Raw genomic sequence first — 27,381 nt, forward strand, 5'->3', positions numbered from 1 at the left:
GTTAGATTGCTGGGCTGAAGATTAATTAATATACCTGTCTTTGCTTGCTTGAACATAATATTTCATTGATGCACAAGAATAACTTAGATCTCAGCATTTCTGCCTCTGTCTCTACTTAGGTTTTCTCTCTTCTATATCCCACTCTACCTCAAATCCTCCATCACTTGGTGCCTTTCTCTAACTCACTCTTCATTATCTATTCTTTTTTTCTCTGTGTAACTGTGACTAATAACCTCTTTCTCTCTCTTAGTTTCTCTCCCATTCTTCCACCTTTTCATTTCTACTTTGCATTTGTTCTCTGACCCTTTCTTTCCTTCTCCGTCTGTGTTACTGTGTCAAGGTTACTGAGAGAGATTGGAGAGGCAGAGGAATAACAAACAGAATCATAAATACGAGATAACCCCCATGAGTCCGCTGGATGTTGAGACATTAAATTCTAGCTTGTTATAATCCAACCTCCTGTAGCCTTCCTCTGACAGCCTCTGCAAGGCCATGAGGAAGCTTGAGGAAAGTAACAGGGACTTTAACAGTCTCTCAATTGGTGGACTTTACTTGTAACTACCTACTGTGAATAATTAGTAGGTAGATTAATCACAGAAAGGCTCATTGGTTTAGAGAGCATCCATCGGGCATGTGCTGATCTCACACACAAGCTTTAATCTCTGTTTCTAATTGTCTCTCTCATCCCCTCAGTGGACTTGGGGTAGGTTTTCCATATGACTTTAGTGCAATATTTTGAGGTGTGTGAATGAGTTTTGTATGTTTTTCAGGGCCTGCAGAGCAAGCACTGCTGTTTTCCTTTGTTAATGGTAAATAATGGGGGAAGTATGACCTTTCTTGGTGATGTTGAAAACAGCTGTTGTTTATAACTTGAGTATTTCATGTTCTCAAGTGGGTGATGTCTAAGCTCTTTTAGCCCTTTCATTGCACTCAGTTCTCTGCAGAATGCAAATCTCAGACTGGCCTGCTCTGGTGCGACTTCAATGATCCTGTCGAAAGAACAGACATCTCTGGGAGTTTGGCAGATGAAGTGGAATGTGTTCCTTTTGAAAGATCCTTACCTTACTTTGAAGTTGTTCTTGTTTGGGCTATTTTTGCTGAGACCAACTGCTCATAGTTGCCTCAAGGGAAGAACAGTAAAATCATCAGTGACTGGGGTTCTGTCCAAGTCATAATAACTTAAGCATACACTACTGTTATCAAAGTTTACTTGTACACCAACATTGGAGATTTCAGTTTCTGTTTGTATTGTATGTGGGAAGTTCCATAGGTATGTTTTTTGAGGGGTATTTATTTGGTAAAATGTAAATGCTCCAACAGACCAAAAAGAAAACAATTTTTTTCTAGAACATCTGTAGGTCTGTAGTTCAACATAGCCAAGACTTGTAAGTTCTTATAGCTGCATAAACCCAAGAACCTACAGTAGGCGTACAACCGGGTATAATTTCTACCATAAATAAAACATTTTCTTGAAAAGCTGACTTTGTTAGTTTTATCCTCCAACCTCATGTTTTCCCATAGCATCTAATTTGTTTGCACTTCCCCTGTCCTCTACAAATATGAATCACTCTGTCCTGTTTGTTGCAAAAATCTATTATACTATGTAGTACACATATCGTTGCAGTGTGCCTGTGTGTTAGTGTGGCAGTTTTTACAGGCAGTCAAGTATCAAAGACATCCTCTACCAGTGAAGCCATAAGACATTTAGAAACAAACATCCCTCAGCTTACTAACTTCCATCTCCATTGAAATCATCTGGCCATCCCACTGAATTATATATACTATGTCCTGTATGTGTAAGTAGAGTAGTTTGTCATCAGCATATCATCTGAATCCTGAGAGTTCCATTGCCACATTTTGCCATCTTGTTTTTTTTTTTCCTGGAGACAGCCCCGTGTTCTTGTCCACTGTTGTGACGCTGCCCTGTCTTGACCTGTCAAACACAGACACCTCCTCAGCGTCAGAAGACGAGGGCTCGCTGCGCCGGCAGGGACGTCTGGCCACCTCCACGCCCTACCAGGGCCACGGCCACCCAGCCGTTGAGCACTGGTTTAACCGTGTCATCCAGGGTTCGTCCACCTCATCCTCCGCGTCATCCACCTCATCCCATCCGGGAGGGAGATCCGTCACCACCACCAACACCACTGCCCACGCAGCCCTCAACGCCAACGCAGCAGCTACCGCACTGGCCGACCTTATGGCACACACCCAGCTAGGTCAGTGACTCACAAAGTTTCACACTCCATCACATATCGGCTGGCCCATCAGTATGTTCTTTTCCCTTTTTTAATTAATGCAGCGCTCTCGTCCTGTTAGCAGAGGTAAATACATTTTTCTCAACATCTTTTTTGGAAAACTGTAAAAATATATCTAGTGTGGTTGTGAGCTGAAATAGGAAGGTATTTTAGAACTAGAATGAGATAATAATGATAATATTCTCACTATTCAAGTGTGCTGGTGGAAGTTTTCACTGGGATAACCTTCACAGTAAAATTACATTCTAATACAGTCCCTAAACAAGCCTGCAAAACCCCCTGCTTAGCTGTATGATTTTAAATTCTTCCATCTCTGTATATACATGAATCAGAGTCAGATTTTTATACTTTTCCATTGTCTCAAATTTGCTGATTTCAGCACCTGAACCTGTACTTTGTCGCTCAGGCTGTTTTTGGATAACTATAGCTTAATCGCAGACAGACAGAGGTGTCCTACACATCTGCTACAGGCAACACCTTATCTCCCACCAGATACACAAAAGCACTTGATGAGACAAGAAAAAGGGAACAAGCAACAGAGTTTTAATTCACGACTTTCTAATTAGTCGTCTCCATCTGCCTTCTCACTGTCATTCAGTCATGTGAAAGGGCTCACAGCCACTTCCCCCTCAAAGCTACTCGTTCCTCGTTGCCATTCGAGTGTCACAAGCTAGTTAATGAGATTCAGTAGATTTATCTCCATCCGTCTCTAAGCAGCAGCAAAGTGAGATGGTGTGTGTGTGTGTGTGTTCATGTGTGTCTGTATGTGTTGCTGGCAGAACGATATCCTATTAGGATGGAGCTGTATGATTTCTGTCCAGCTCGTCTTCCCTCAAGGTTGCTGTCATAAAGTAGCAGCAGTGACTGCCTTTGCATGGAGCTGTAAATAAATCTCCCATATCACCCTCTTCCTTGCCCCCTCAAACTCTTGATTCTGGCTGCCATGACGGTTGGCCATTATACATGGGAAACATTCGAGGGTTTTATGGATAGTAAAGCCGGATATAGTTAATACAGTGCATGTATTATACATGTACAGAACCTTAGTTTCTCAGGGTGCAGTTGTTTTTGGTTCCAAAATCGAATGCAATCCACTGCAACAGCTCATGAATTCTACCTTTACAAGGATAATAATGTTTTTGATTGACACTGTCTGAGGTGTTAATTTCACTATGTTTATTATTGAGGTTGTATTTGGCATTGATGTTGAACTGGATTACATAATATTTAGAAATGTTTCTAATATTTTTCTGACCCCACACATCCATATTTAAAACATTATTCAAAATGGTGCTGTCCAGTACTACACCACCACTAACTATGACTTGAATAATAAACAAATAGTTGAATTAATACCTCTCTGACAGTCTCAACAAAAACTAATCATTATGATCTTTGTAAATGTAATATTTGTGTTGTACTTAGTTGCTTTCAGTTGTATAGGTGCACTTGATAAAGTGGCCAGGGAGTGTATGGATTGTGAGGTGTCCTTTTTGAGCACACAAAGGGAGTGCAAATGGAAGCGATCACAAAGTCCTCAGACTTGCCTGTTAAGCATAATACACAGACATCTTGCTCCCTGTGAATACAGTACTTGCTGAGGGGAATGTATCTGTTGAATAGAAACATTCATTCATTATCCTGGCACGTAGTTAAAATGGAGGTAAAATGTGGACACATTCTTCCGCAGTGAAAGACTTTTCACTTATAGATGACAAAAAAGCTCCTAGCCTCTCAATCAAATTCCTTAGCTGTCAGATCAGTTTATTTGCTTACTTTTTTATATAGTTGCAACAGCCCAAAGTAGGCCTGGCGTTTGACCTTTTAACCCCCAACACCCGACTCATCACAGATAACCACTCAGCACCCCCCGATGTGACAGGGCTGTCGGAGCGCTCCTCGCTTCATGCGGAGCGGCCCCAGGTGGCCTCGGTGCGAGGCGTTTCCCGTGGCTACAACCACCACACCAGCGTCATGGAGACTGCAGATGGTGAGTTTCCTACTTACGCACCCACTCAGAAAATAAAGTCACCTCCCTTTCACTTTCTCCCCTGCTGTCTGTCCCTCTGTCTTAGTCAGACTGGCACAAGCTGCTGACTGACCCTCTTGTGTTGCCATGGTAACAGTGCACCTCTACAACCCCCCTAAAAATCCACTATGTTTCTTCCTTAATGTTTTATCCCCTAAACAAATAAGAACTCATAGATAATAATAATGATTTAGACAGGAAAATCGTTTTACATGAGTCCTAAAATGGAAAGGTAAAAGTCTTTGAGACGTGTGTCGTAAACCAAACTATCAGGAGTCTTGTGTGCAGTTTATGTCATGTTGTTAGTGAATCAGTACTTAAAATTAATATCATTCATCATTCATACAGCATCTAGTCTAGTGTTCACTCAGCGCTGCCAACACTTCCCAGATGGGCCATCACAGATATTGACAGTGGATACTGTTAGCGGACAGATGAGTAACCCGTGAAATCATTTTCAATCAGTTTAACTAGTACTTATCAGTAGATGTGTATGATGCATTCAGATAGATCTCACAGTAACTGCACCAAGTTTATTGTCCACAGAGAGTTGCCATAGATGACAATCAGGTCGACCATTCCATAAAAAGCAGCGCTGTATTTCTGTCACTTGTCCATCTTCAGTCATTCAGCATCAGAGCTGAGCAGAGCTACTTTGAATCAGTGCCCAATGTCCACTGCTGTAGCAGAGCTATCACCTTCCTGCCGTCTATCCTCTGTCATTATGAATATGTGTGCGTTGTCTGGGCTTTCACTGCTAATAAATGGTGAACCAGTCACCTGGCTGTGGACGGAAAAGGAACGGAAGTTGTTAAATCTATGGATTTTTATTTTTTCTCCTATTTTGCTTTGTGATATTCAAGATGACCCACACCTCCTAAGCCTGTTTTCCCACATGGGTTGAAGAAAATGACAAAAATAATCCTATCTTTGTTGTTGTGGTACAACAACTGTCTGAGTCTTTCATAAGCCCACTCTCACCTACGTCTGGCTGCTGGTAGATTTCTCACACATTCACATATACACAAAGTTTGTAGGACTGTTTCATTGACATCCTGATGTGTCTCTCCTCCAGGCTGTGAGTGGAGAGGTGAAGGATCCCTCAGTTTAATGGATGGTATTTATAACTGTTCCTCCAACTTTATGGCAGTCCGCTACATGTGCACTCTGCTGCGTGTGCATTTATGTTTGTGTGTGTTTGTGTTTCTGCCTTCGCCTATACCTATACCAAACCATGTGTGTTCCTCAAAAGTATATGCAAAGCTACAGTGAATTCAGTCATAACATTCCTGTGTGTGTGTGTGTGTGTGTGTGTGTGTGTGTGTGTGTGTGTGTGTGTGCATGCATAGCTGAGTGTGTTGCAAATGCTTAAGCATTTATAGCATCTTCAAGCTATGTCTAACCTAAATGCTCTTCACATTGATCGCATTGAAGCAGATAGTGTGAAACAGCGGCAGGTGTAACTTCTCATTTGCAGATGTGAATAATAAGCATGTTGACATACTTGTTTTCTCTCTTGCACTGGGACACTAGGACTTTTTTCTGTGACACCAGACTGTTACCCTGTAGACACACAGTGGGTTCTTTGATGGCAGCAGTCTAGCACTGCTGCCGATTTAATATTGACTCATAGTTGGTTGTAGAAAACAGGCTACACATTGACTTTGGTTCTATCTGTAGTTGAATACTGACGCTGTGTGTTATTTCGTGATGGCGCGTGCACCCTGCGCTGCCTGGTGATATTCTATATTATTCCTATTGCTAACAAATCCCATGAACAGACCAAAACTAACAAATAATTAATCTTACTAACTCGTTTTGACTTTGTATCAAAAGCCTGAGACAGGTGTCCTGTTTTCAAACAATCAACGATATGCATGCAGCATTGAGGTAAAACACGCTTCCACAGTGTCATAACAGCTTATATATAGACATTTTCACTAGTTAAACTATTTACACCACACACCTGCTTAATGTTTTTCTTTGGAAAATTATAAGCATAATGTGGCACATCAGTCTGCTCCACTATCAACTGTCACCGACTTCCAAACTGAAACTCTAAACTCATGTTAAACACAGAGGCTTAGCAATATTCACTAAACAGGTAAACAAACAACACACAGTAACAGTTTGAGCTGTCTCACCTTAAAACTGACGTTTATTCCTGTAGTTTCAATGTCGGAGTATCCACAGCCTGCATTAAATCTGGAGCTCTGACCAGATGGCTGGAGCTAACAGCTAATCCTGCACTCTAACATCCTAACAGGCAGATTTCCTCTCATTACTTTTGTGAATAATGCAGTTTTAGGCACCATAACAACTTTTCATGTTGATCTCCTCATACGCTCTCATTTTCTGACATCACTCAGAAAGCTTTCAGTCACACCATTGTTGTCTAAAAACTATACTAAAGAAGAAATAAAGAGCCATGCAGTTGGACTGGGTGACATGTTCCTTCATTATAATGAACATGGGCACTGTAGTTTATCTTGAGTCAATCCCACATACAACTCCTACTGCTGTAAATACTTTGTAGCATACTGAATCTGTATTAATCCAGGGGTGTTCAGTGTTTACTCCAATTTCAGTAATGTTTGTCAGTGCTCAGATGTTTCGGACCATTTTTTAAGAATTATGTGTGGTTGGAAAGTCAGAAAAACACCTTATTGTATTTCATGGGATTTGTTGAAATTAAACAAAATGTAGAATAACAACAGTTTTATCTTTTCTTCCCATGTTTGATATGCTTTTAGTTTGTTGCTTTATACAGTTCTTATTACTATATATGCATGTACAGTAGTATTATGGTGAAGACCGGGTGTGGCATTTTATGCACAAATTAAACTAGACCCAGTGTTTGCTACAGTGATTCAGTGCTGTGGGTGGATAAATTATGAAATCATGAAAACATTAATTATAGTCATCATCAGATGCAGACCCTGGTTGGCTGTGATATTAATGATCAAGGCCCTTGAGTGGGTGGGGTTCAGGGCCCTCAGATGTTGTTCTATGTGTCTGGGGCTTTCTAATTGGCCCATCAGGTGCTGCGCTGACCCTCACAAGTCTACTCCCAGTACATCTGTCCCTACATGAGGAGGCAGAGTCTGTCTGAGCCAGGCTTATTATAGTAAGATAGATCAGGCAAGCTTCATGCAGCTGTGGCCTTCGTCTCCTGTGGCTGTCTGGAATGTCTGACACAGACCACCCCCCTCCCAAACTAAGTATGAAATCAGATGGAGGAAATGATGTCCGATGATGATTATAGTCTGCACGTGTCCAAAATGTGAAGGAAATCTAACTGCACACCTCCCCCTTCTCTCATTTCAAGTCTGTTGTTTCTCTCGTTCTCTCTCCTTTCCTGTCGCTCAAGTTATTATGTCTTCACAAAGGTCCATGTCTCTGCAGTAATGCTTTTTGAGTATGCTCTGGTTCGGCTTTCTTATGCACAGCAATGTAAAAAGCTTATTAAAGATCCGTTTTAACATACACATCTAACATACACATATAGATATATTTTAACTTGACTGAGCTGTAGGTGATTTTATCCTCCCAGAAGTATGATTTTGCAAAGTGTATGTAAAACAGACCCCTTTTGAGACACCTCATGAATCACTTAGTGCAGAAAGGACATCTTTGTTGCTAGGCAGCAGGCGAGGCTGCTCCTCGTTTTCTTATTTATTTTGCCTGTGAGGTGTTTCAGTGATTCTAGAGTGTAACCTGACTGAAAGACTATAACCTTTGACCTCCAGGTGACTGTTCAGGACCTCGTGGTCCACTGTTTTGTTGTCTTGCCACAGTGTGAGTGACAGCTGGTTGTCCTCTGTGTCCCATTAGAACACCATACTGACCTTTTCTCTTTTCTTTTCTTATCTGTCCTTCCCTCATCCATTTCCTGTCCTTACCTCATCATTGTCTCAATCTGTCTGTCCACATGTCTTTCTCTACTGTATCCCCTCCCACCTGTTCCATACATCATTTCCACCCTGATATTCTTCCTTTCCATGTCTGTATGTCTCTCCATACCTTTGTCTTGCCATTTTTATTTCCCCCCTACCGTTTTCTTCATTCCCTCCAATCTCATTGTGTAGGTGTTCCAGTCAACAGCCGCGTCTCCTCCAAAATCCAGCAGCTGCTCAACACTCTGAAGAGACCGAAGCGACCGCCACTGCGAGAGTTCTTTGTGGACGACTTTGAGGAGCTTTTGGATGGTAAGCTGGCCTGGAAATAATTACATTACTTTTATAAAATCAATAAATCATGGGAAAAAAGCGTTCCTCTTCATGGTATGTGACAAGCATCCTGATCAGAGCCTTCAGCAGTTAAATGCTGGATTTTACACAAACCCTTCTGCTGATGACAAGTACATCGGCTGACCTTGTTTTTGGCATCACTGGATTTTTGCAGTTTCACTATTGGTTATTGATGAAATTCTTGTTACAGCAGAGACAAAAATGTCACATTGACCTCACCACGCCTCTCAAATCAACAGTTGAGCTACATTTTTAGATCAGTGGTTATCATTTTGTCTCTTGTCGGAGCTGAGACCACCAGGTGTGGAAAGGAGTGGTTAGGGAATTCTAGGTACAGAAACACACACACACACACACACACACACACCACACACACACACACACACACACACACACACACTACACACACACACACAAACACTGGACCAGCCTTGTCTAACCATTTCCTCTATTCCAACCAGCCCATCATGGGTTTTGGGTGGTTCTCTGCCAGGCTGAATAAACACTGAAAATGAAAAAGCAGCAGGAATAGTAACACATCAGCAGGTGATTGTAAGGCTTCCCTGACTCTGGCACTGAGGCTGTGGCATGGCAGGCCTCGGTGGTCTGCTTGGTGTGAGGAGAAAAACACACACAAAGCTGAAATGGAACCTGACCGAACACTATCTGTTCCTGATAGAGGTGCTTTATTTGGCAGGGATCCATCTTGCCAGCTCAGTTAAACAATTCTGAATCCCACTTATCAGAAAGTTCAGGTGAGTGTGAAGCGAGAATAGCGACAGTGAGATGAAAGTCAAATCAAAGAGCAAGTAGGGTGCTAGAAGGAAGAGAGAAACCTGTGCCTTTTTAAAAAGCTGTAGCTCCAAGTTTCTCAGGAATTGCTGAGACACAGCTCACCTTTAAACTCTGTTTTTCCTCTTCCATCACTCCCATCTCATTGCCTTTCAGTCCCACACTTCCTTTATTACCCTGTCTTCCTTTAAAAGGGCGGTATAATGCAAAAATGTACCATTTCTATGTAAATCTCTCAACCAAAATCAGACACACAGACTCTTTCTCAAAGAGCTTGCATGGCACTTCTACACAAGGAGTTTATCCTGCTTTGTTGCACATATTGTCTACTGAATTCACCCTCAGACTGAAGTTCCATTCTCTTCCTCATATATTTAGTCCAGCAGCCAGATCCTAACCAGCCAAAGCCAGAAGGCCAGCAGATGAGTCCCCTGGAAGGAGAGCCTCTCGGGGTGGTCACCAACTGGCCTCCCTCCTTGCCAGCAGCCTTACAGCGGTGGGGGACGACTCAGCCCAAGAGTCCCTGTCTGACGGCACTTGACAATGCTGGCAAGCCAGTCTACACACTCACTTATGGTAGGTATCAACTTGTGGATGATTGGTCCAGAATTAACAGTGGAAAAACAAAAATCACCTTTTGTCATCTAATCTTGGTGGTTTTCAATGTACGGATCAACAAGGAAGTGTCTGTCTCTGCATATCCCATTTTGTTATCTCCTGTCAGACTAAGCTGTTATGTGTTTGAATGTTAATTCGACTGTCTGGAGTTGTTAAATCCAAGGAAATATTTTACAGTGTGTGTTCACCTCTGTAGGTAAACTGTGGACCCGCAGTCAGAAACTGGCCTATACTCTTCTTAACAAGCTGAGCACCAGGAATGAGCCTTTGCTTATGCCTGGAGACAGAGTAAGTCATGAGTTGTGGTGGTCAGTTGCATGTTATATTCTCTGTTGTTTAGGTGTGTGGCTGATGCTCCTAACACAATATTCACCAAGTGCAACAGTAAAATTATCTCACGGTTAAAGATGCAATATCTTGAACTTTTTTTTTTTTTTAATCATAAATCATAATTTATCATTTAGAGTGCTGCTTTTCAGAGCTCCATTTTCAATAAGTTGGCATGTTTGTTTTTTTCTTGGTCTTTACGAACACAATATCATCATATCATTACTTGTGAGGGGAAGCAATTTTTTTTTTTTTTTTGGCTACAAAGTTGCTACACACTGTGCTCTTTGCTTTCTTTATCTTTACATAAATCAGAAACTGTATAACATATCATTTGACATGTTGTGTTTCTGATACCCCGTAGGTTGCACTTGTTTTCCCCAACAACGATCCAGTGATGTTCATGGTGGCCTTCTACGGCTGTCTCCTGGCAGAGCTGGTACCTGTGCCTATCGAAGTACCGCTGACCAGAAAGGTAAAGGCAGAAACAAAATACTGTCTCCTGGGACTTTCACATTATATTGCTGATCAATACAACCAGTGAAGAGCAGTAGTGACCCCTGCTGGACAATTGACCCCTCAATGATTGAAGTGTAGACATGACATGCCCAGTTTGATGGTTATGTTGTCCCAGTGTGGATATTTGTGATTTATTCTTACATTCCTGAATATCTGTTTGTCCCAAACAACATCTAGTTTTTGGTTATCTGTTGCGCGACTATAATTGTGCCAGCATTATCTTTTAAATGTTCTAATTGCAGAGTGTTATAATGCATTGTGGCTCCTTGCACATCCTTACAAATTCAGGCTCATTGGTTACACAGGCTGAATATTAATACCTGTTCTTGATTGCCCTTTATAAGCATGCTGTTGGCAGACACTGTGCTGTAATTAATGAGATTTGAGTAAGGTGAAATGATGTGTAATTCCAGTCAAAATATTAGATCACAGGCCAACTGTTCTCAGGAGTCAGAAAGGCATTCACTAGCTCTGCCAAATCACATTTCTTTCTTTCTTTCTTTCTTTCTTTCTTTTTCTTTTTCTTTTTCTTTTTCTGTACTCCCGTTCTACGTCTCTGTCTCTCTGCCACATCCTCCCACCCAGCATCTCCCACAATTCTTTGCCTTTCTGCACAGTACGGTTTGCTCAGCATGAGTCTAGCTGTAAGCTAATTTGCACAGCCAATCAAATATGAGTGAGCGCGCGTCAGATCTTGGGTTTCATTCCTGCTACGATCGGGCTTTGATGCTCAGCAGTAGAGTTTTTAATAATTGGCCATCACTCTTTTTTTCTCACCTGCTGGTGCTTTGATGTAAGATGCAGCCATCGTCCTTCTTTCTCTCCCTGTTACAATTCCCACATTCTCTCAGAGCATCTCTTCTTAAAGCTTTCTTGTTCTAAATTGTATTGTTCTTAATAGTTGATCATTGTGTGACAGATACTATTTTCCGAAGTTTGCCAGTATGAACCTCAGTTTTTATTCTCTTTGGTCCCCCAGGATGCAGGAAGTCAACAGATTGGCTTTCTGTTGGGCAGCTGTGGTGTCACGTTGGCACTGACCACTGATGCTTGTCAGAAAGGCCTGCCCAAAGCACAAACTGGGGAGGTAGCCACTTTCAAAGGTACAGCCTGTTTTATTTTCATTTTGAGGCTCTGTCTGTATAGTTTCAGTTGGTTTGAACTGGTTTCATGTCTATGTCTCTGCAGGCTGGCCGCGGTTGCTGTGGTTTGTGACAGATGGAAAACATGTTGTGAAGCCTCCGAAAGATTGGCATCCTCCAATACGTGAAGCCAGTAATGACATAGCCTACATAGAAGTAAGTGTGGTTTCATTGATCTTACCAGTAAAAAAAAGATAGATTAATTCTTAGGTAGTCTTCTTTTTCATATAATTCATATCTAATTTTTTGGAATGAATCTGTTTAAATGTTTTTCTGTTTCTTACATCTAGTATAAAACCAGCAAGGAAGGAAGCACCATGGGGATCACAGTGTCCCATTCAGCCATGTTGGCTCACTGTCACGCCCTCACACAGGCCTGCTGCTACACTGAAGGTGAAGAGGACACTCTGTATTTACTTTTCACCTGCCTTGTGTCTTCTCCATCATTTATTCATTCCTCTGACATGGAGAAAACCATCCAGTTAGTGATGTTAACATATGCTAAAGAGAGAAAGAGAGACCAGCTTTAGTAGGATTATGCAATTTCTTTTTTTATTCATACTTCAGATTAGATAACACAGAGCACATTCATTGAAGACACTTATTTTTAATCTCTGATATTATAGAATTCCCCTCTGCGTTGTTCACAGATCCTATCAGAGTATAATTACAGTTTAGTTTGATAAACACAGCTGCCTAGTGTGCTATGTGTGTTTGCGTCAGACCTGGGTCAGGTCTGCATAAAAAGAAAGAGAACGTAAGGCACCTCCTCTCCTCCAGTGTCACAGTTTTGCTCTAAATAACTTCTAACTGCACCAGTAGCCCCTTGAGATACCCCAGGTCTGCTTCTGAAACTTAGTTTAGTGCTTCTCTCAAGCCAGTGCTGCTACAGTCAGGGTTTATTAAGAAAATTGGAATAGGATGAAGTATGATTGTGCAAGTGAAGAAAAGGAATGTTGATTAAATGTCTTAAACGCTTTTTGCCCCCCCCCCCCCCCCCCCCCCCTAACCTTGGCAAAATCCTCTTTTTGATTTGCAGCTGAAACCATAACCAATGTCCTGGATTTCAAGAGGGAAGCAGGATTATGGCATGGTGTTCTCACTGTAAGTGGTCTTAAACTCCCTGGTAAAGCTAATAGGATGGTTATATAATTGGAAATAGAGGAGATCTGAGTCATCTGACCGACTTTTTCCCTATGAGGGCTATTTCAATATGTAAATTCATTCAAACTAATGAAGTCCTGATGGACATCTTGTCTGATAACTCAAGAGTTTGAGACCTGTGAATAAAAATTTGGTTTCTTCCAATACATAGTCAACCCAACTTTTATTAACCCGTTCCGAACATGCCATGGAATTTACATAGAGTTCATACATAACCTGTAGTAGAAGCACCAACATGCTTATTTTATACTCAGATAAGTTTGTTTGCAGTGACATTGTGTGGGTGTAATGCACTTCGATATATTTTTGGTGCTTATCTGATGTTTTTTTCTGTTTTCATGGCAGAGTGTCATGAACAGGATGCACGTGATCAGCATCCCATACTCACTGATGAAAGTCAACCCCCTCTCCTGGATACAGAAGGTTCACACATACAAAGGTAAGAGTCAGTTCCCCTCGGCATTTGTCACTTTTCACTGTAACTCTGCTCGCAGCATCTCAGCCCTTTGAAGAGGGATGTAGCACAGGGAAACCAACTGAGCTTTATATAAATTTTAGGGTTATCTCGTTTGTTATTGTTATTCATTATGGGAAATCACAACACTTGTTGTAGTGCATTATATCACACTTAAAAAGTAGCACACATACATTTTTACAAGAAAGTTCCTTGAGAAAAATACAATGGTAGCTTGCTGGATGGCGATGGCTTATCCAACATTTTCTTCTTGTTGTAAGTGTCTGTAAACGTGTACAAGTTATATTCCAGAGAGAGTCTGTTTCTCATAACAGTTTTGATTTTCATTGTACATTTGAGAGGGTGCATGGATTAAAGCAATAGTTTTTTTTGAATCATTGATTTCTAGTTCAGTTGTATTAACCCAGTGGAGGTCGAGGACAAGAGGCCTGCAGCGCTGAATAAGATTCAACTCCTTTCTGGTCTGAGCTCTGCTGAGTCACCTGTTGGTAACCGAGTCAGACCATGGCGCTATTTGCCATCAGATTGCGTGATCTGTGATTGGCAGTCAAGCTGGGTGACAGAGGTGTTGATTGGATGATTCCATTGTCAGCCTGTCTCCTTGTCTTCGTGTCCTCCGTACAGCGCGGGTAGCAGTGGTGAAATCGAGGGACATGCACTGGTCTCTGCTGGCTCAGAGAGACCAGAGAGACATCAGCCTGAGCTCACTGCGCATGCTGATTGTAGCCGACGGAGCCAACCCATGTGAGTGCACCTGCAGATTCTCATTTAATTAAATAACCTTATTAAACACCCTGAAGCCACAAGATTTATTTTGTTTGCATTTATATATCTATCTGACTGTATATACGTGTGTGTGTGTGTGTGTGTGTGTGTTTGTGTTTGTGTGTGTGTGTGTGTGTGTGTGTGTGTGTGTGTGTGTGTGTGTGTGTGTGTGTGTGTGTGTGTGTGTGTGTGTGTGTGTGTGTGTGTGTGTGTGTGCTACCACAGGGTCGATATCTTCCTGCGATGCCTTCCTCAATGTGTTCCAGGCACGTGGGCTGCGACCTGAGGTGATCTGTCCATGTGCCAGCTCTTCGGAGGCCATGACTGTCGCCATCCGCAGGTGAGCTGCTGTTACTGCATCTTATGAGAACAAAGCAACCTGCCACTGCTTTGCATTGCTGCGCTGTTATATCACACTGCGTTTGCAACATCAGCTGGATCCTGCAGGGAGAGGAGGGGGATTTGTGCTTCTTTATCACAGAGATGAACTGTAGGATTTTACAGCTCTCTGCTGATCACAGGCCTCAGTTATGGAGGAACAATTAGGATGACAGACAGACGGACTAAAAACACATGCTGTAAATACAGAAGCTGGCTCTATTTTTTAAAGTTAGAAACACCTTTTGTTTTAAGATATATATATGAGTATAGAATTGTTGTAATGGAGAGTCTACATCTCACAAATTCGCATGCTCATCAATTCTATCAGAATCATATCTGTCTCCTTTTCATGTGTTAGAGATATAGTTTATGAACCAAGCTAACCATATAAACTGTGAGTCACAAATTGGTAATGTTTGTTTACTATGAAAGGCAGAAGAAATGAAGAGGACAGTGAAGTGAAGTGACAGTGTTGGTTTCTGTGTGTAAAATCTGTGTGTGTCCTGCAGACCTCCAGAAATGGGTGTTCCTCCCCCAGGGAAGGCGGTGCTGTCTATGGGTGGGCTGAGCCACAGTGTGATCCGTGTTGACACAGAGGAGAAACTATCTGTCCTTACAGTGCAGGATGTGGGACAGGTCATGCCTGGAGGTACAGTGCACTGTGCTACTTATTAACAGTTTGCTGCCATTAATGAGTAAAACGCTTATGATAAAGATACTGTAGAGAAGATGGATGATCTGATCAGACTGCAGGATCTGGCTGTGATTATGGCATCATAGTGTTCATGGCTGCACATTAGGAACTTAAGGGTCTCTTGAGTAGGAATAAGAAAACTGATTTATGTTAAATGATATTTCATTGTTCTGACGTCGGATCCTCCTGTCATGATTGTGTGTCTCCAGCTGTGGTTTGTGTGGTGCGGGTGGAGGGGACACCTTATCTCTGTCAGACAGATGAGGTCGGAGAGATCTGCATGAGCTCAGGTAGCACTGGTGTAGCTTACTATGGCCTCCCGGGCATGACCAAGAACATCTTTGAGGTGAGTGTTTTATTTCTGGAACTGTTCAAATGTGTCAAAGTAAGCAGTAAGCTGATCTCTCCAAATACTTGTCTTTTCTGTACTTCATCCATGCACGTCTCTTGCAGACCATCCCAGTAACATCATCTGGGGTTCCCATCAGTGACAGACCCTTCAGCAGGACTTCACTGCTGGGCTTTGTGGGACCAGTAAGTTCCACCTCATTAACATGCAATCTTTTAACCTTCCTTTACTTAGATGTCTGTCTTATAGCTCTGTCTTAAACACAAAACTCAAATCTACCAAACGTCCCAGGGGTGATGTGTTGTACTTCTGGCAGCACAAGCTTATGAATATAAATTACATGTCTGCTTAACAGAACAGGCAGATATTTGACATAAATCACAGACCTCTCTGAAAACAGTTGTCAATGGTTTCTTTGATAGTATATACTGTAGTTGCAATGAAAGCAATGTTTATTAAGAAACTACATTTAGTTGATAGTTTACACAAACAGCTGTCTTATTTTTACACTTTGAAATCAGTGAAGGAGAGACTGATATTTTATATGGCGACCTGAGATCAGATTTGTCAAGAGCGAATTCATACAAGACCACAATGAGTGGAGAAAAAATTGGGGAATGGCTTGGCCGGGCTAATTATCATTCAATTATCTGTCGACAAATTAAGTTTATTTCCCTGTAAGAACATGACAGCTCAAAGATATAAAGAGGTTGATGATACTTTTGACTTTTGATGATACATTTACTCTGTTTCCCACCAGGACAGCCTTGTGTTTGTTGTGGGGAAGATGGATGGGCTGATGGTGGTCAGTGGACGGAGGCACAATGCCGATGACGTAGTTGCCACAGCATTGGCAGTCGAACCCATGAAGTTTGTGTACAGGGGGAGGTAAAAGAGGAATTTTAAAACTATACACTTCTCTTCATATCACTGCCGTCTCACTCTCTACTGACAATGTAAAGCACATCAGTGACTGAGCAGCTTCATTGAATGAGTACAGTCTTGCTCTAACAGTGTTGTTTTACATTGTGTTCCAGGATAGCAGTGTTTTCTGTGTCAGTGCTGCATGACGAGAGGATTGTTGTTGTGGCAGAGCAGAGGCCGGATGCTTCTGAGGAAGACAGCTTCCAATGGATGAGCCGTGTCCTTCAGGTGCTCTGTTTTTCACATGTTATCACCTTATAACACTGTATTTAGAGGACTATACCTGTGGTTTGGATGTTTTCTCAGTTTTTCAGTGCAAATCAGATATATTTACTAAGAAGGTAGTATTACTAAGAAGGATGGAGGGTGAAATCAGCCAAGGCTTACTGCATGCTTTGAAAAACTGCCATTAGAAGAGTGACATGTTTATGGTTTGTCTTTACAATGTCCAACTCAAAGCTGAAAAAAGTCAATATTTTTGTCTTGGTTTGGTTTATTTTATAATCTACATATGCATATAAAAGTCATAGATATTAAAACAAGAATAATTGCAAGTGAAAACATCCCCTAGGGTGCTTACTAAAACTAAAACTCGACTGCACAAAGCTCACATTATTCGTTTTTAGATCGAGTAAAATTAAGATAACTTCTGATTTACTTGACAGCTTTGCTGATTTTCCCCTTTTTATGTGTGTATTACCTGTCTGTTTCCAGGCCATAGACAGCATCCACCAGGTTGGGGTTTACTGCCTGGCTCTGGTTCCTGCCAACACGCTTCCAAAGGCTCCTCTCGGTGGCATCCATATATCTGAGACCAAACAGCGCTTCCTGGAGGGTGCCTTGCACCCCTGCAATGTCCTCATGTGCCCTCACACTTGTGTCACCAACCTGCCCAAGCCAAGACAAAAACAGCCAGGTAGACCACCAGCAGTGCTCAGGTTTAGAAACAAATGTAGCATGAAGACTTCATTTACTTAATTTCTTAATTTTTTTATTGCTGTGTTTACTTTTATGTTTATGAAAGTACATGTACGATGATATTGATGATCTGGTTTGTGCTGCACAGAGGTCGGTCCTGCTTCTATGATAGTAGGCAACCTGGTAGCAGGCAAGAGGATAGCACAAGCCTGTGGGAGAGACGTGGCACAACTGGAGGACAATGACCAGGCACGTAAGGTAGATGGTCATCCTCATTTCACCCACTCATCACCTCAACACATTCACTGCAGACACAGGTAAGGATCTGAAATCTGAAATACACACAGCTGATGGAGAGGACATGGGTTTGACTTCCTGCTGTGACAAAAATCTGCCTGAATGAACACAGGTTTTGTGTAAATCAGATTCCTCTTCTATCATGCATTAAACCCATTACTGTTTTCAGCTTCACATATACTGTGACCCATCAGATCTATCTTTCATTTACAAAAAACACACCATGTGCCATTATACTCCATCAGGTTACACACAGTTTCTTTAATGAGTCATCATTGTCTCGATGTGTCTTGACTTTGCTGTGTGAGAATTTGATTCCTCTGTAATTAAACCCGTGTTTCTGTCTCTCTCTTATAGTTCCTTTACATACAGGACGTGCTACAATGGAGAGCTCAGGCTACTCCAGACCATCCTCTGTTCATTGTTCTCAATGCTAAGGTACTACTTTTGTCCACCATCTCTTTACCATGAATTGAATTAAGAAGGGTGATACAGATAAAAATTTACTACCTCACTAAATGAAATATTGTCATGCAATGTCAACTATTTTAAACCATCTGAAGTTTGATGAATCTTACAGATGATAAAGAACACCCTTCTTTAAACTTATAACCTTTATATCTGTTCAACATAGATAGCCGTGTAGATAAATGTAACTTGTGTTCTTATCTTTTGCTCTTCAGGGCACGGTGGCTAGTACAGCTTCCTGTCTGCAGCTGCACAAGCGGGCAGAGCGGGTGGCCGCAGCTTTGATGGGACGCCTAAACACTGGAGACCATGTAGCACTCGTCTACCCGCCAGGTAAGACCTGCTGCTGCTACTGTGCTAATTGTCCTTTCAGTTCTGTCCCTTAGAGCACAGAATTACAGGTGTTTCTACACTAACCCTTCCTGCAGTTGTAAGTTTGTCTGTTAATCATAATCACACACAACTCCCTGTTATATACAAACATTTATGTGCAGGAATTGACCTGATTGCCACCTTCTACGGCTGCCTGTACGCTGGCTGTGTGCCAGTCACTGTCAGACCCCCACACCCCCAGAACCTGGCCACCACCCTGCCAACTGTCAAGATGATTGTTGAGGTAACACGCTGAGCTGCGTCGAGAAGCTCATTTAATTCTTCTCACCACAGTCATTACCATCATTAAACCTGGTGTATATACACAATAAAATATAACAAGCTCGATGAAATACACAGTCAGCTCTGCTCTCTGAAAGTTGCTTTTCTTTTCAACATTAATTGTGTGAACAATTAAAGTAATATGAAATACTGTATATGTAGTAATACTGTAATATCTGTGTGTTAAAGGTCAGTAAGTCGGTGTGTATCCTGACCACCCAAGCAATAATGAAGCTGCTGAAATCCAAAGAAGCTGCTGCTGCTGTGGACATTAAGAGCTGGCCCATGGTGCTAGACACAGGTGAATTGTGTACACACACACACACACACACACACACACACAACACACACACACACACACACACACACACACACAAACACACTAAGGTCTTCAGTTTATGTTCTTCTTTCATCTCCAAAGAGCTGATTTTTAAGTATAGAAAGATGATCTTTGATTTACATGTCTGCATTTAAAACTCTCCTCCTCTCCCTTTATTCGTTTTCCAGATGACCTCCCCAGGAAGAAGAGTCCCCAGATGTACAAGCCCCCAACCCCAGAGATGTTAGCTTACCTGGACTTCAGTGTGTCTACAACAGGCATCCTAGCGGGGGTCAAAGTATGTTGAAGGAGATGTGTCACCTGAGTACTCAACAGGGTGCAGCCCTCATGTCAGGATGTTACCAGCCTTTCTTTACTCCTCATAGCACAACTTCAATATATATTATTATTTTACCTCCTGTTCTCAGGAGATAGAGAACACGAATAAACAATGATGGCTACTATCATTACAAGCAAAATACAAGACAAAGTGTGTGTATTGGCTAATCCTCATCACATTTACACACAGTTGGAGGTTATTCAAAGAGGGGTTTGTTCATGTCCACGTGTGAAAGAGTGGATCAATGAAACCATGAAAGGTGTTGTTTTAAAGTTGAAATTTAATCTTTGACCCAGTTCTGATACATAAAACATGCGTATGTGTGTCATATCATCTCTTCTAGATGTCTCACGCTGCCACCAGTGCCTTGTGTCGCTCCATCAAACTCCAGTGTGAACTCTACCCTTCCCGGCAGATCGCCATCTGTCTGGACCCTTACTGCGGCCTCGGCTTTGCTCTCTGGTGCCTGTGCAGGTAAACCAAAAGGCTCTGAACAATGAATGATGGCAAAACCAAAAATAGTATCGTACGAGTTAAAGAGCCCGTGTTAGTGGCTGGTACAACCTTTTCTTTGTCTGTGTGTTCCCACTCAGCCTCTCTGACGGCATATCTCTCTCTGTTTTAGTGTCTACTCAGGCCACCAGTCCATCCTGGTTCCCCCTCTGGAGCTGGAGAGTAATGCGTCTCTCTGGCTTGCTGCCGTCAGTCAGTACAAAGTGCGAGTCACCTTCTGCTCGTATTCAGTCATGGAGATGTGCACCAAGGGCCTGGGTTCACAGACAGAAGCACTGCGGGTCAGTTTGTCACTTCAGTTGTTGAATGGTATCATGTAACTGAGAACTGAGAAAGAATGTTATGTTATTACAATAATTTGTTTCTCAATTTATTCAGTTTGTATTTTTCCTTTTTTTTTTTTCAATCTCCAGTTGCGAAATGTGAACCTGTCTTGTGTGCGTACGTGCATGGTGGTAGCAGAGGAGAGGCCCCGCATAGCACTTACTCAGTCCTTCTCAAAGATCTTCAAAGACTTGGGGCTTTCTCCACGCGCTGTCAGCACCACCTTTGGCTGCAGGGTGAATGTAGCGATCTGTTTGCAGGTAAGTGGCTGTGGGAGGAGGAGGGTTGGGTGGGTTGAGGTCCAGAGTCCATGATGATCAATGTTTTAGGGGTAAAACATACTGGCTAGAAAATCTATGCAACGATTCAGATGAACATCCAAGAAATTTGTGAAGAACACAGGATTGCGCAGCGATGTGCACATGTGCACACGAATCAGAACTTAGTTTACCTGGCAACAATGAGCCAGTAAAAAACTTGAAAATTTTATTCTATCAACTGATTTGAAAAAAGGGAAAAAACACAGGAATGTAACTTTTACCGACTAATTTGATGTTAAAGAAAATAATTACGGGTTTAAAATTTTATGTTTCATTTTACATTATATTTTGATTATTTAACTAACAGTATAATCTGATGTGATTATAACCTTTTTAGACTTTTGTGGAGTTTTTGAGGCTCCGTAGACTTAAGATTTTTGAACGATGCACAGAGCTGTTCCGAAGTTTGACTGCTCATCCATTTTTCTGTCCTCTTTTTATTTGTTTCTCCAATCCCTGGTGATTTTTTTTTAATGTGTGAGTGTTTGTTGTGTGTGCATGTGTGTCCATGTATATAAATATATATATATATATCTTTATTTATCTGTCCTGCCCTGTCCCGTCAGCCCAACAGGTTAGGGAAACTGGCTGAGCAGGTACTGTTGGATAAGAGTGGCCGTTTGCTCATTGGGCTGCTGCTGGGTCTGTGTGTGTGTGTCTTTGTGTGAGTCTGTGTTTCCATGTGTGTGTTTGTTGTTTATCTTGCATGACGTTTGAATATGCTTAACCTTAATTCAGTGATTTTATTTTTCTTGGATTTATTTTTCTCTGACAAGCTTCGGCTTCATGCTATTACAGTACATTATACCATGAGCTAGCAGCATGAACGGTGCTGTGATGCAATTATTTGGGAAGATTTCCAAATTTCTTTTTGACAATTCCAGTATTTTAACTTTTATTTCCAACAATTTGCCAAACCTTATTTTTGGGTTAGTTATATATGAATGATTATTTATGTATTTTGTATTGAATGTTGATTCATGTTTGCCCTCTCTTCTACACCAATATTGTTTTAGGGACAGAAGTTATTTAATCTTTTGATTAGTTTTCCCCTTTCAAATTGTTCATTCGTCACAGTGGAATCACACTCCTCATTAACAAATACAACACACAGATTTGTCAACGTGTTGATAGTAATGATTGATACACTTGTATTTAGTCTAATCAGGCAGCTGGCTTTGGTTTTATGGCAAAGACTAATCTCTGGATTGAGTCTTGTTGATGTTTTCCAAAAAATGCTCTGTTGCTGAAACCTCTGCTTGGCTTGACCCCCACCCATCCCCCTCAGCTCATTAAACTGAAATCAGCCCGCTCTGTGTTTGGCTTTGACCTCACAGACGACCACACAGCAACTCATTGCTAGCTTGTGCTCTGGCTATACACTGGCAAACGAGTGATGGAAAATATAATGTGTTGTGACTAGGCTCACAGCGGTAATGATGACAAATCCCAAAGCAGAAGGAATCAGTGTCTGACAACCAGAATCACAACTTGAAATGGTTCAATTAGAATTAGGCCGCATGGCAGAGTCCTGGACATTTCATCAAATCAAATGATGCTCAGTTTGAAATTTTCTGACATTTTAGTGTCTTTTTTGTTACAATTAGTTTGTTTATAATTTATTGTAGGCTCCTAATAACTGGCTCTGTAGCTTTTCCCACCTTTCTTACACTTGTATGAAAACAAACTGGCAGCATTACAGCAGGTGAATTTTATTCTGCAGGTACGGTACAACAGTGTTTCTGGCTACATGGTTGAGTTTTGCCAAAGCCCTAACTATTGTAGCCTGGCTGGTTGGCTTCTGGCTGCCCCCCCCCCACCACCCCCCCCACCCCCCCCACCCCCACCCCCCCCACCCCCTTTGTCAATAGTTGTATCATAAGCAGCTTCCACCTCTCCTCCACCCAGGCAACATGGAGCATTTATTAATGTCAGGGCAGTAGACGTTACATAATTGACTCATGTCATGTTTGTTTTCTCCAGGGTACAGCTGGACCAGACCCCACCACTGTTTACGTGGACATGAGAGCTCTACGACATGATAGGTGGGGGGCACCACTGCAGCACTATCACCACAAGTGTTGTTTTTGTGCAGACAGTCTAACACATTGTCTATTTGTATTACTAGTACTTAATTTTCTAGCATATGAAATAATTGTTGCCATTATTGTCTTTTTCATTTTGATCTGTTTCCCTTTTAATTTCCTTATTTAGAAGTTTACTGGAATACATCTTTTGAACTGAGCAGTATTGTCAACACTTTTTGAAACAAATGTTGAGGAATATAATGAAAATGGAGATAACAAAAAATTTTTGTCCCTTTATTTGCATCTTCTTCAGGGTTCGCCTGGTTGAGAGAGGGTCACCACACAGCTTGCCACTGATGGAGTCTGGAAAGGTACAGCATCATGTAAACCTTCACCAAAATACTGTTAACAACTTTGACGTCATGGTGCAAAGAGGTTTCCCGTCTCTTGTCTCTCTGCTGTTAACTTGACACATGGCTGTCTGTTGTTGTAGATCCTTCCAGGAGTGAAAGTGATCATTGCAAACACAGAGACTAAAGGACCCCTGGGAGACTCCCATCTAGGAGAGGTAAATCATGACGTAATATGATGAGCTCCTCCACAGTATACGTGTTTCACTGCCACCTGCTCCACCTGCTTGTGATCCACAGTCAGTGTTCACATGAACTTAAGCCATCAGGCTACTGCCAGATTTCCTGATCTCTTCAATTTAATTTAATTGAGAAACCTAATTTCCTTAACTGGGGTAGAAGATTAGAGCAACCTGGTTTCCCCAGCTAGATTTCTCCTAGAGTAAGCCAGTTTATTCTCTATGTATAGACAAAACCAGGATTCTGGTCAGTTTTTACATCCACATTTTTTTTTTTACACATTTTATACAGATGCGCGTCAAAGACGGGATAAAAGAAAAGCCTTTTATCCGTAATAATGCAACCTTTTTTCTGTCTAGATTTGAAATGTGCACAAAATTTCCTTTTAAAAGTGTAGATAAGTCAGTTCTTGATGCAGAATATGTAGTTAGCTGTGCTCTGACTCTAGAGCCAGTCCTCACACTGTGCTTCCAGACCTCCAACAAACACACACACACACACACACACACACACACACAGAAATCAGAAAACTGCGTATCACTACTACAGTGGACTCATATCTGATTAAATGCCTATTTCAGTACATATACAACACACACATATATATAAAACACAAACAACAGCTGAGATCAGCTTTATTTGTAAATGTAATGAAGACCATTCATTGTATTTATTCTCTTTACTTTATACTGTTTATACACTCACTGGCCACTTAACTAGGTCACCTGCACAATCTAATGCAATCCAATCCAATAAATCTGCCACATAGTCTACTTTTTATGATGCCTATAATATTCAGTTTTATTTGATACTGTGTTGAAATTTTAGTTTTAGCATTTGAGATTATAGTTAATAGTATAGTCTAGTAGATCTGAAGCTTTGACCAGGAGAGTGGTGGATGTGTATGATCGTCTGTGTAACAAGGACTTGACAACTTGTCATTGTTGTGTGTGTGTAATAGATCTGGGTGAGCAGTCCTCACAATGCCACAGGCTACTACACAGTTTATGGGGAGGAGGCGCTGCACGCTGACCACTTCAACACCAAGCTCAGCTTCGGCGACACCCAGACTGTCTGGGCAAGGACGGGCTACCTGGGCTTCCTGCGGCGCACTGAACTGACTGACGCCAGTGGGGGTGAGAATCATCAGTGCTTACTCTGACTTACAGTCACCGCTTTGCTTTTGGTGTATGATGGACTCACTTTTTTTCACCACAGAAAATTAAAGATATTTGTAAAACCTTCTTTTCTCTCTTACATCAATTCAAAACTTGATTTCTTTAATTTATTAGATTTAAATTGACAAATCTGTGACTGTGTGTGTGTGTGTGTGTGTGTGTGTGTGTGTGTGTGTGTGTGTGTGTGTGTGTGTGTGTGTGTGTGTGTGTGTGTGTCATTGTCTCAGAGCGCCATGACGCCCTCTATGTGGTGGGCTCCCTTGATGAGACTCTGGAGCTGAGGGGAATGAGGTATCACCCAATTGACATTGAGACCTCTGTTATCCGCTCTCATAAGAGCATAGCTGAATGGTGAGAAATTTACATCAATTATAGATAACTACTTTATTACTGTGAATTATTATTATTATTCATCATGTTGTTTATCCATTTAATATTTGAAATATAGTTGAGCAACATGAATTCTGACTCCTGACATCTTCTACATGTCATTTCCTGCCCTATGTCCCCTTCCTGTTTTCCTTCCCTTCATGCATCCACCACCTGCTCCTCCCTCCAGTGCGGTGTTCACTTGGACCAACCTCCTCGTGGTGGTTGTGGAGCTGGAGGGATCGGAGCAGGAGGCCCTGGATCTGGTTGCCCTGGTCACCAACGTAGTCCTGGAGGAGCACTACCTCATCGTAGGGGTGGTGGTGGTGGTCGACCCTGGCGTCATCCCCATCAACTCCCGAGGGGAGAAGCAACGCATGCACCTCAGAGATGGATTCCTTGCCGACCAGCTGGACCCCATATATGTGGCTTACAACATGTGAGGACCCTGCTGCAGGAGGGGTACCCCTCCTTGTGGCTCATCACATTTCAGGAGACGGCAGGACAATAAATATGGAGCTTGGAACGGTCTTGGGCCCCGTGTCAGTATGGCTTGTGTTGAAAGAGAGCGAGCTGCCCTCTTCTGTCAGCTCAGAGGGGAAACACAGTATGAAAGAAATGTGGATACGGAACTTTACAGCAAGATGGAAAGAAATTCCAAGAGATATAAAACTGACACAAACCTCATGTTTGTTTCTCCCTGTGATTTTTGCCTCAACAAATAACATTTTAAAGGGCATTTTGTTTTTGTCAAAGTGAGTTTTGTATGTATGAGAGAACTTTTGACTCCTTAAACCCAGGACACCCGATAGCAGTACAGCAGGTGGTTAAGGTTTAATACTACACTGTGCCATTAACATAATTTACTTTGTCAGTTTCCAAAATATTGAATGTTAGCTCTGTTTGCCATACACTTGTGCCATAGAACAGGACTGACCCCAGTACCCAAAACCCTGTTTCAAACAAGCTGTAACATGTTTCACGTTCACAGAGCCTCCTGTGCCATTACAGGTCATGTGCTTTCATAGAAAAATCCTACCCCACAAGCGTCATCATTACATCTGTGGAGGGCAGCTCTCCAGATTACGGTTGAACCCTGAAGTGAACCAGCTCAGTTCACATCATGTTATTGCATGAACAAAGAAGCACACAGCAGTGGTGTTGGAGAAAGGGGCAGTTAGTGTTATTTGTTGCTCATTCCAGCGGTAGTGCTTTAGTTTGTAGTGTCAGTAACCAAACGCTTAGAAATAATGTTGTGGTTTGACTAAATCTTGTTCTTTTCTCAATCTTAAATGTGTAATGTAGTTATTGTTTTATCTGAACAAAATGCAATATGAGTGATGTGAAAGATGTTGCTTTGAATGACTGCACACAGCAAGTACCAGTCATTCAAAGTCATGATGTAGTGAGGAACGTAATCGTTGCTTACTATTAGCAGCGTGCCAAATGATATGAATTAAGCCTTAAGTGTTTTTCAGACGCCTCTTCCTGTCCCAGCTACTGTTTAACTTAATTTTGTGAAGTTTATGAGCTGTTGGATAGGAAAAGAATATGCAGAAGGAGGATATGTATGGTAAATCCTGCTCTTATTGCACCCAAAGTTTCATCTTTTTGGCTAAGATGAACATACTTGATCCTAACATCAGCCATTACAAAGACACACTTACTCCATAAGTATTTTTAATAATGTCTGTCCCTATCGTCGATTGTGTTGAATGCGTGTTTTATAGCGAAAGACTGGAAGAAACTGTAGTTGGTATGGGTTTGATGCAGAATGTCATAGCCTCATTTCATAAGGATACATAAGGTTGAATGAGAGTTGAAGAAAGTTGTGAGCTGCATGTAATGAATGAAGTGTTGTGACATCATAACATCGCATCTCATTACTTTTAATTTGAAAAGATCACTTCACTGTATGTTGCTTCTTTTTTCTATGTGCACATCCCTTCAGAAACAGGCTCCAGCCTGCTGTAAGTATGTACAGGTTTTGTGTAAATTATTAATAGATGGAGGAGTCGACAGGAAGCATAATACTATGACCGAATCTGATATGTGCGTATGTGAACTTCTCCTTCACAAAAAAAAAGAAATTAAAATGGATTCTCATGTGTGGACATTGAGAAGAGACATGAAAAGCCTTGGAAACATTTTTATAGAGAGAAAGAACAGTGGGAACTGACCACTACCAGGATGAGACAAAGCACACTTTGAGCACAAGGAGAAGACAGTTATGCTCTGGTGACTGCTGAGATGTCACATCCTCCTGAGCAAACTTTTGTTGTTAACATATGGAAAGATACATTTGTCTGATATATGGTTAGTTGTCATTATTTTCATAACATGATTTCTTAATGAATAAAAAAGTGCTTTTAACTTGAAA

The 27,381-nt window shown here is 41.6% G+C and overlaps 1 protein-coding gene across 9 annotated transcripts in view; it reads left to right on the forward strand.

The window, feature by feature from the left end:
- dip2a (disco-interacting protein 2 homolog A) overlaps positions 1-27,381 on the forward strand; it is an 81,728-nt gene extending 54,347 nt beyond the window's left edge. Inside the window, exons 5-40 of one of the 9 annotated variants that reach the window (XM_056388620.1) lie at positions 1,947-2,216; positions 4,108-4,245; positions 5,360-5,401; positions 8,373-8,492; positions 9,705-9,902; positions 10,141-10,232; positions 10,636-10,746; positions 11,770-11,893; positions 11,979-12,088; positions 12,223-12,325; positions 12,972-13,036; positions 13,442-13,535; positions 14,196-14,315; positions 14,562-14,676; positions 15,227-15,366; positions 15,621-15,757; positions 15,865-15,945; positions 16,521-16,648; positions 16,798-16,912; positions 17,399-17,600; positions 17,751-17,860; positions 18,257-18,337; positions 18,583-18,700; positions 18,862-18,983; positions 19,211-19,322; positions 19,529-19,638; positions 20,024-20,154; positions 20,306-20,474; positions 20,607-20,777; positions 21,404-21,433; positions 22,821-22,882; positions 23,178-23,235; positions 23,358-23,432; positions 24,416-24,590; positions 24,860-24,983; positions 25,192-27,381. In XM_056388620.1, the coding sequence (XP_056244595.1) occupies positions 1,947-2,216; positions 4,108-4,245; positions 5,360-5,401; positions 8,373-8,492; positions 9,705-9,902; positions 10,141-10,232; positions 10,636-10,746; positions 11,770-11,893; positions 11,979-12,088; positions 12,223-12,325; positions 12,972-13,036; positions 13,442-13,535; positions 14,196-14,315; positions 14,562-14,676; positions 15,227-15,366; positions 15,621-15,757; positions 15,865-15,945; positions 16,521-16,648; positions 16,798-16,912; positions 17,399-17,600; positions 17,751-17,860; positions 18,257-18,337; positions 18,583-18,700; positions 18,862-18,983; positions 19,211-19,322; positions 19,529-19,638; positions 20,024-20,154; positions 20,306-20,474; positions 20,607-20,777; positions 21,404-21,433; positions 22,821-22,882; positions 23,178-23,235; positions 23,358-23,432; positions 24,416-24,590; positions 24,860-24,983; positions 25,192-25,444 (4,406 nt within the window). In that variant the 3' untranslated portion in view covers positions 25,445-27,381. Of the gene's footprint in view, positions 1-1,946; positions 2,217-4,107; positions 4,246-5,359; positions 5,402-8,372; positions 8,493-9,704; positions 9,903-10,140; positions 10,233-10,635; positions 10,747-11,769; positions 11,894-11,978; positions 12,089-12,222; positions 12,326-12,971; positions 13,037-13,441; positions 13,536-14,195; positions 14,316-14,561; positions 14,677-15,226; positions 15,367-15,620; positions 15,758-15,864; positions 15,946-16,520; positions 16,653-16,797; positions 16,913-17,398; positions 17,601-17,750; positions 17,861-18,256; positions 18,338-18,582; positions 18,701-18,861; positions 18,984-19,210; positions 19,323-19,528; positions 19,639-20,023; positions 20,155-20,305; positions 20,475-20,606; positions 20,778-21,403; positions 21,434-22,820; positions 22,883-23,177; positions 23,236-23,357; positions 23,433-24,415; positions 24,591-24,859; positions 24,984-25,191 lie in introns of those variants that run through there. The other 8 variants (XM_056388621.1, XM_056388624.1, XM_056388622.1 and 5 more) reach the window with 8 other exon arrangements.

Source organism: Seriola aureovittata, chromosome 11, assembly GCF_021018895.1.
Source record: "Seriola aureovittata isolate HTS-2021-v1 ecotype China chromosome 11, ASM2101889v1, whole genome shotgun sequence".
Taxonomy (NCBI): Eukaryota; Metazoa; Chordata; class Actinopteri; order Carangiformes; family Carangidae; genus Seriola; species Seriola aureovittata.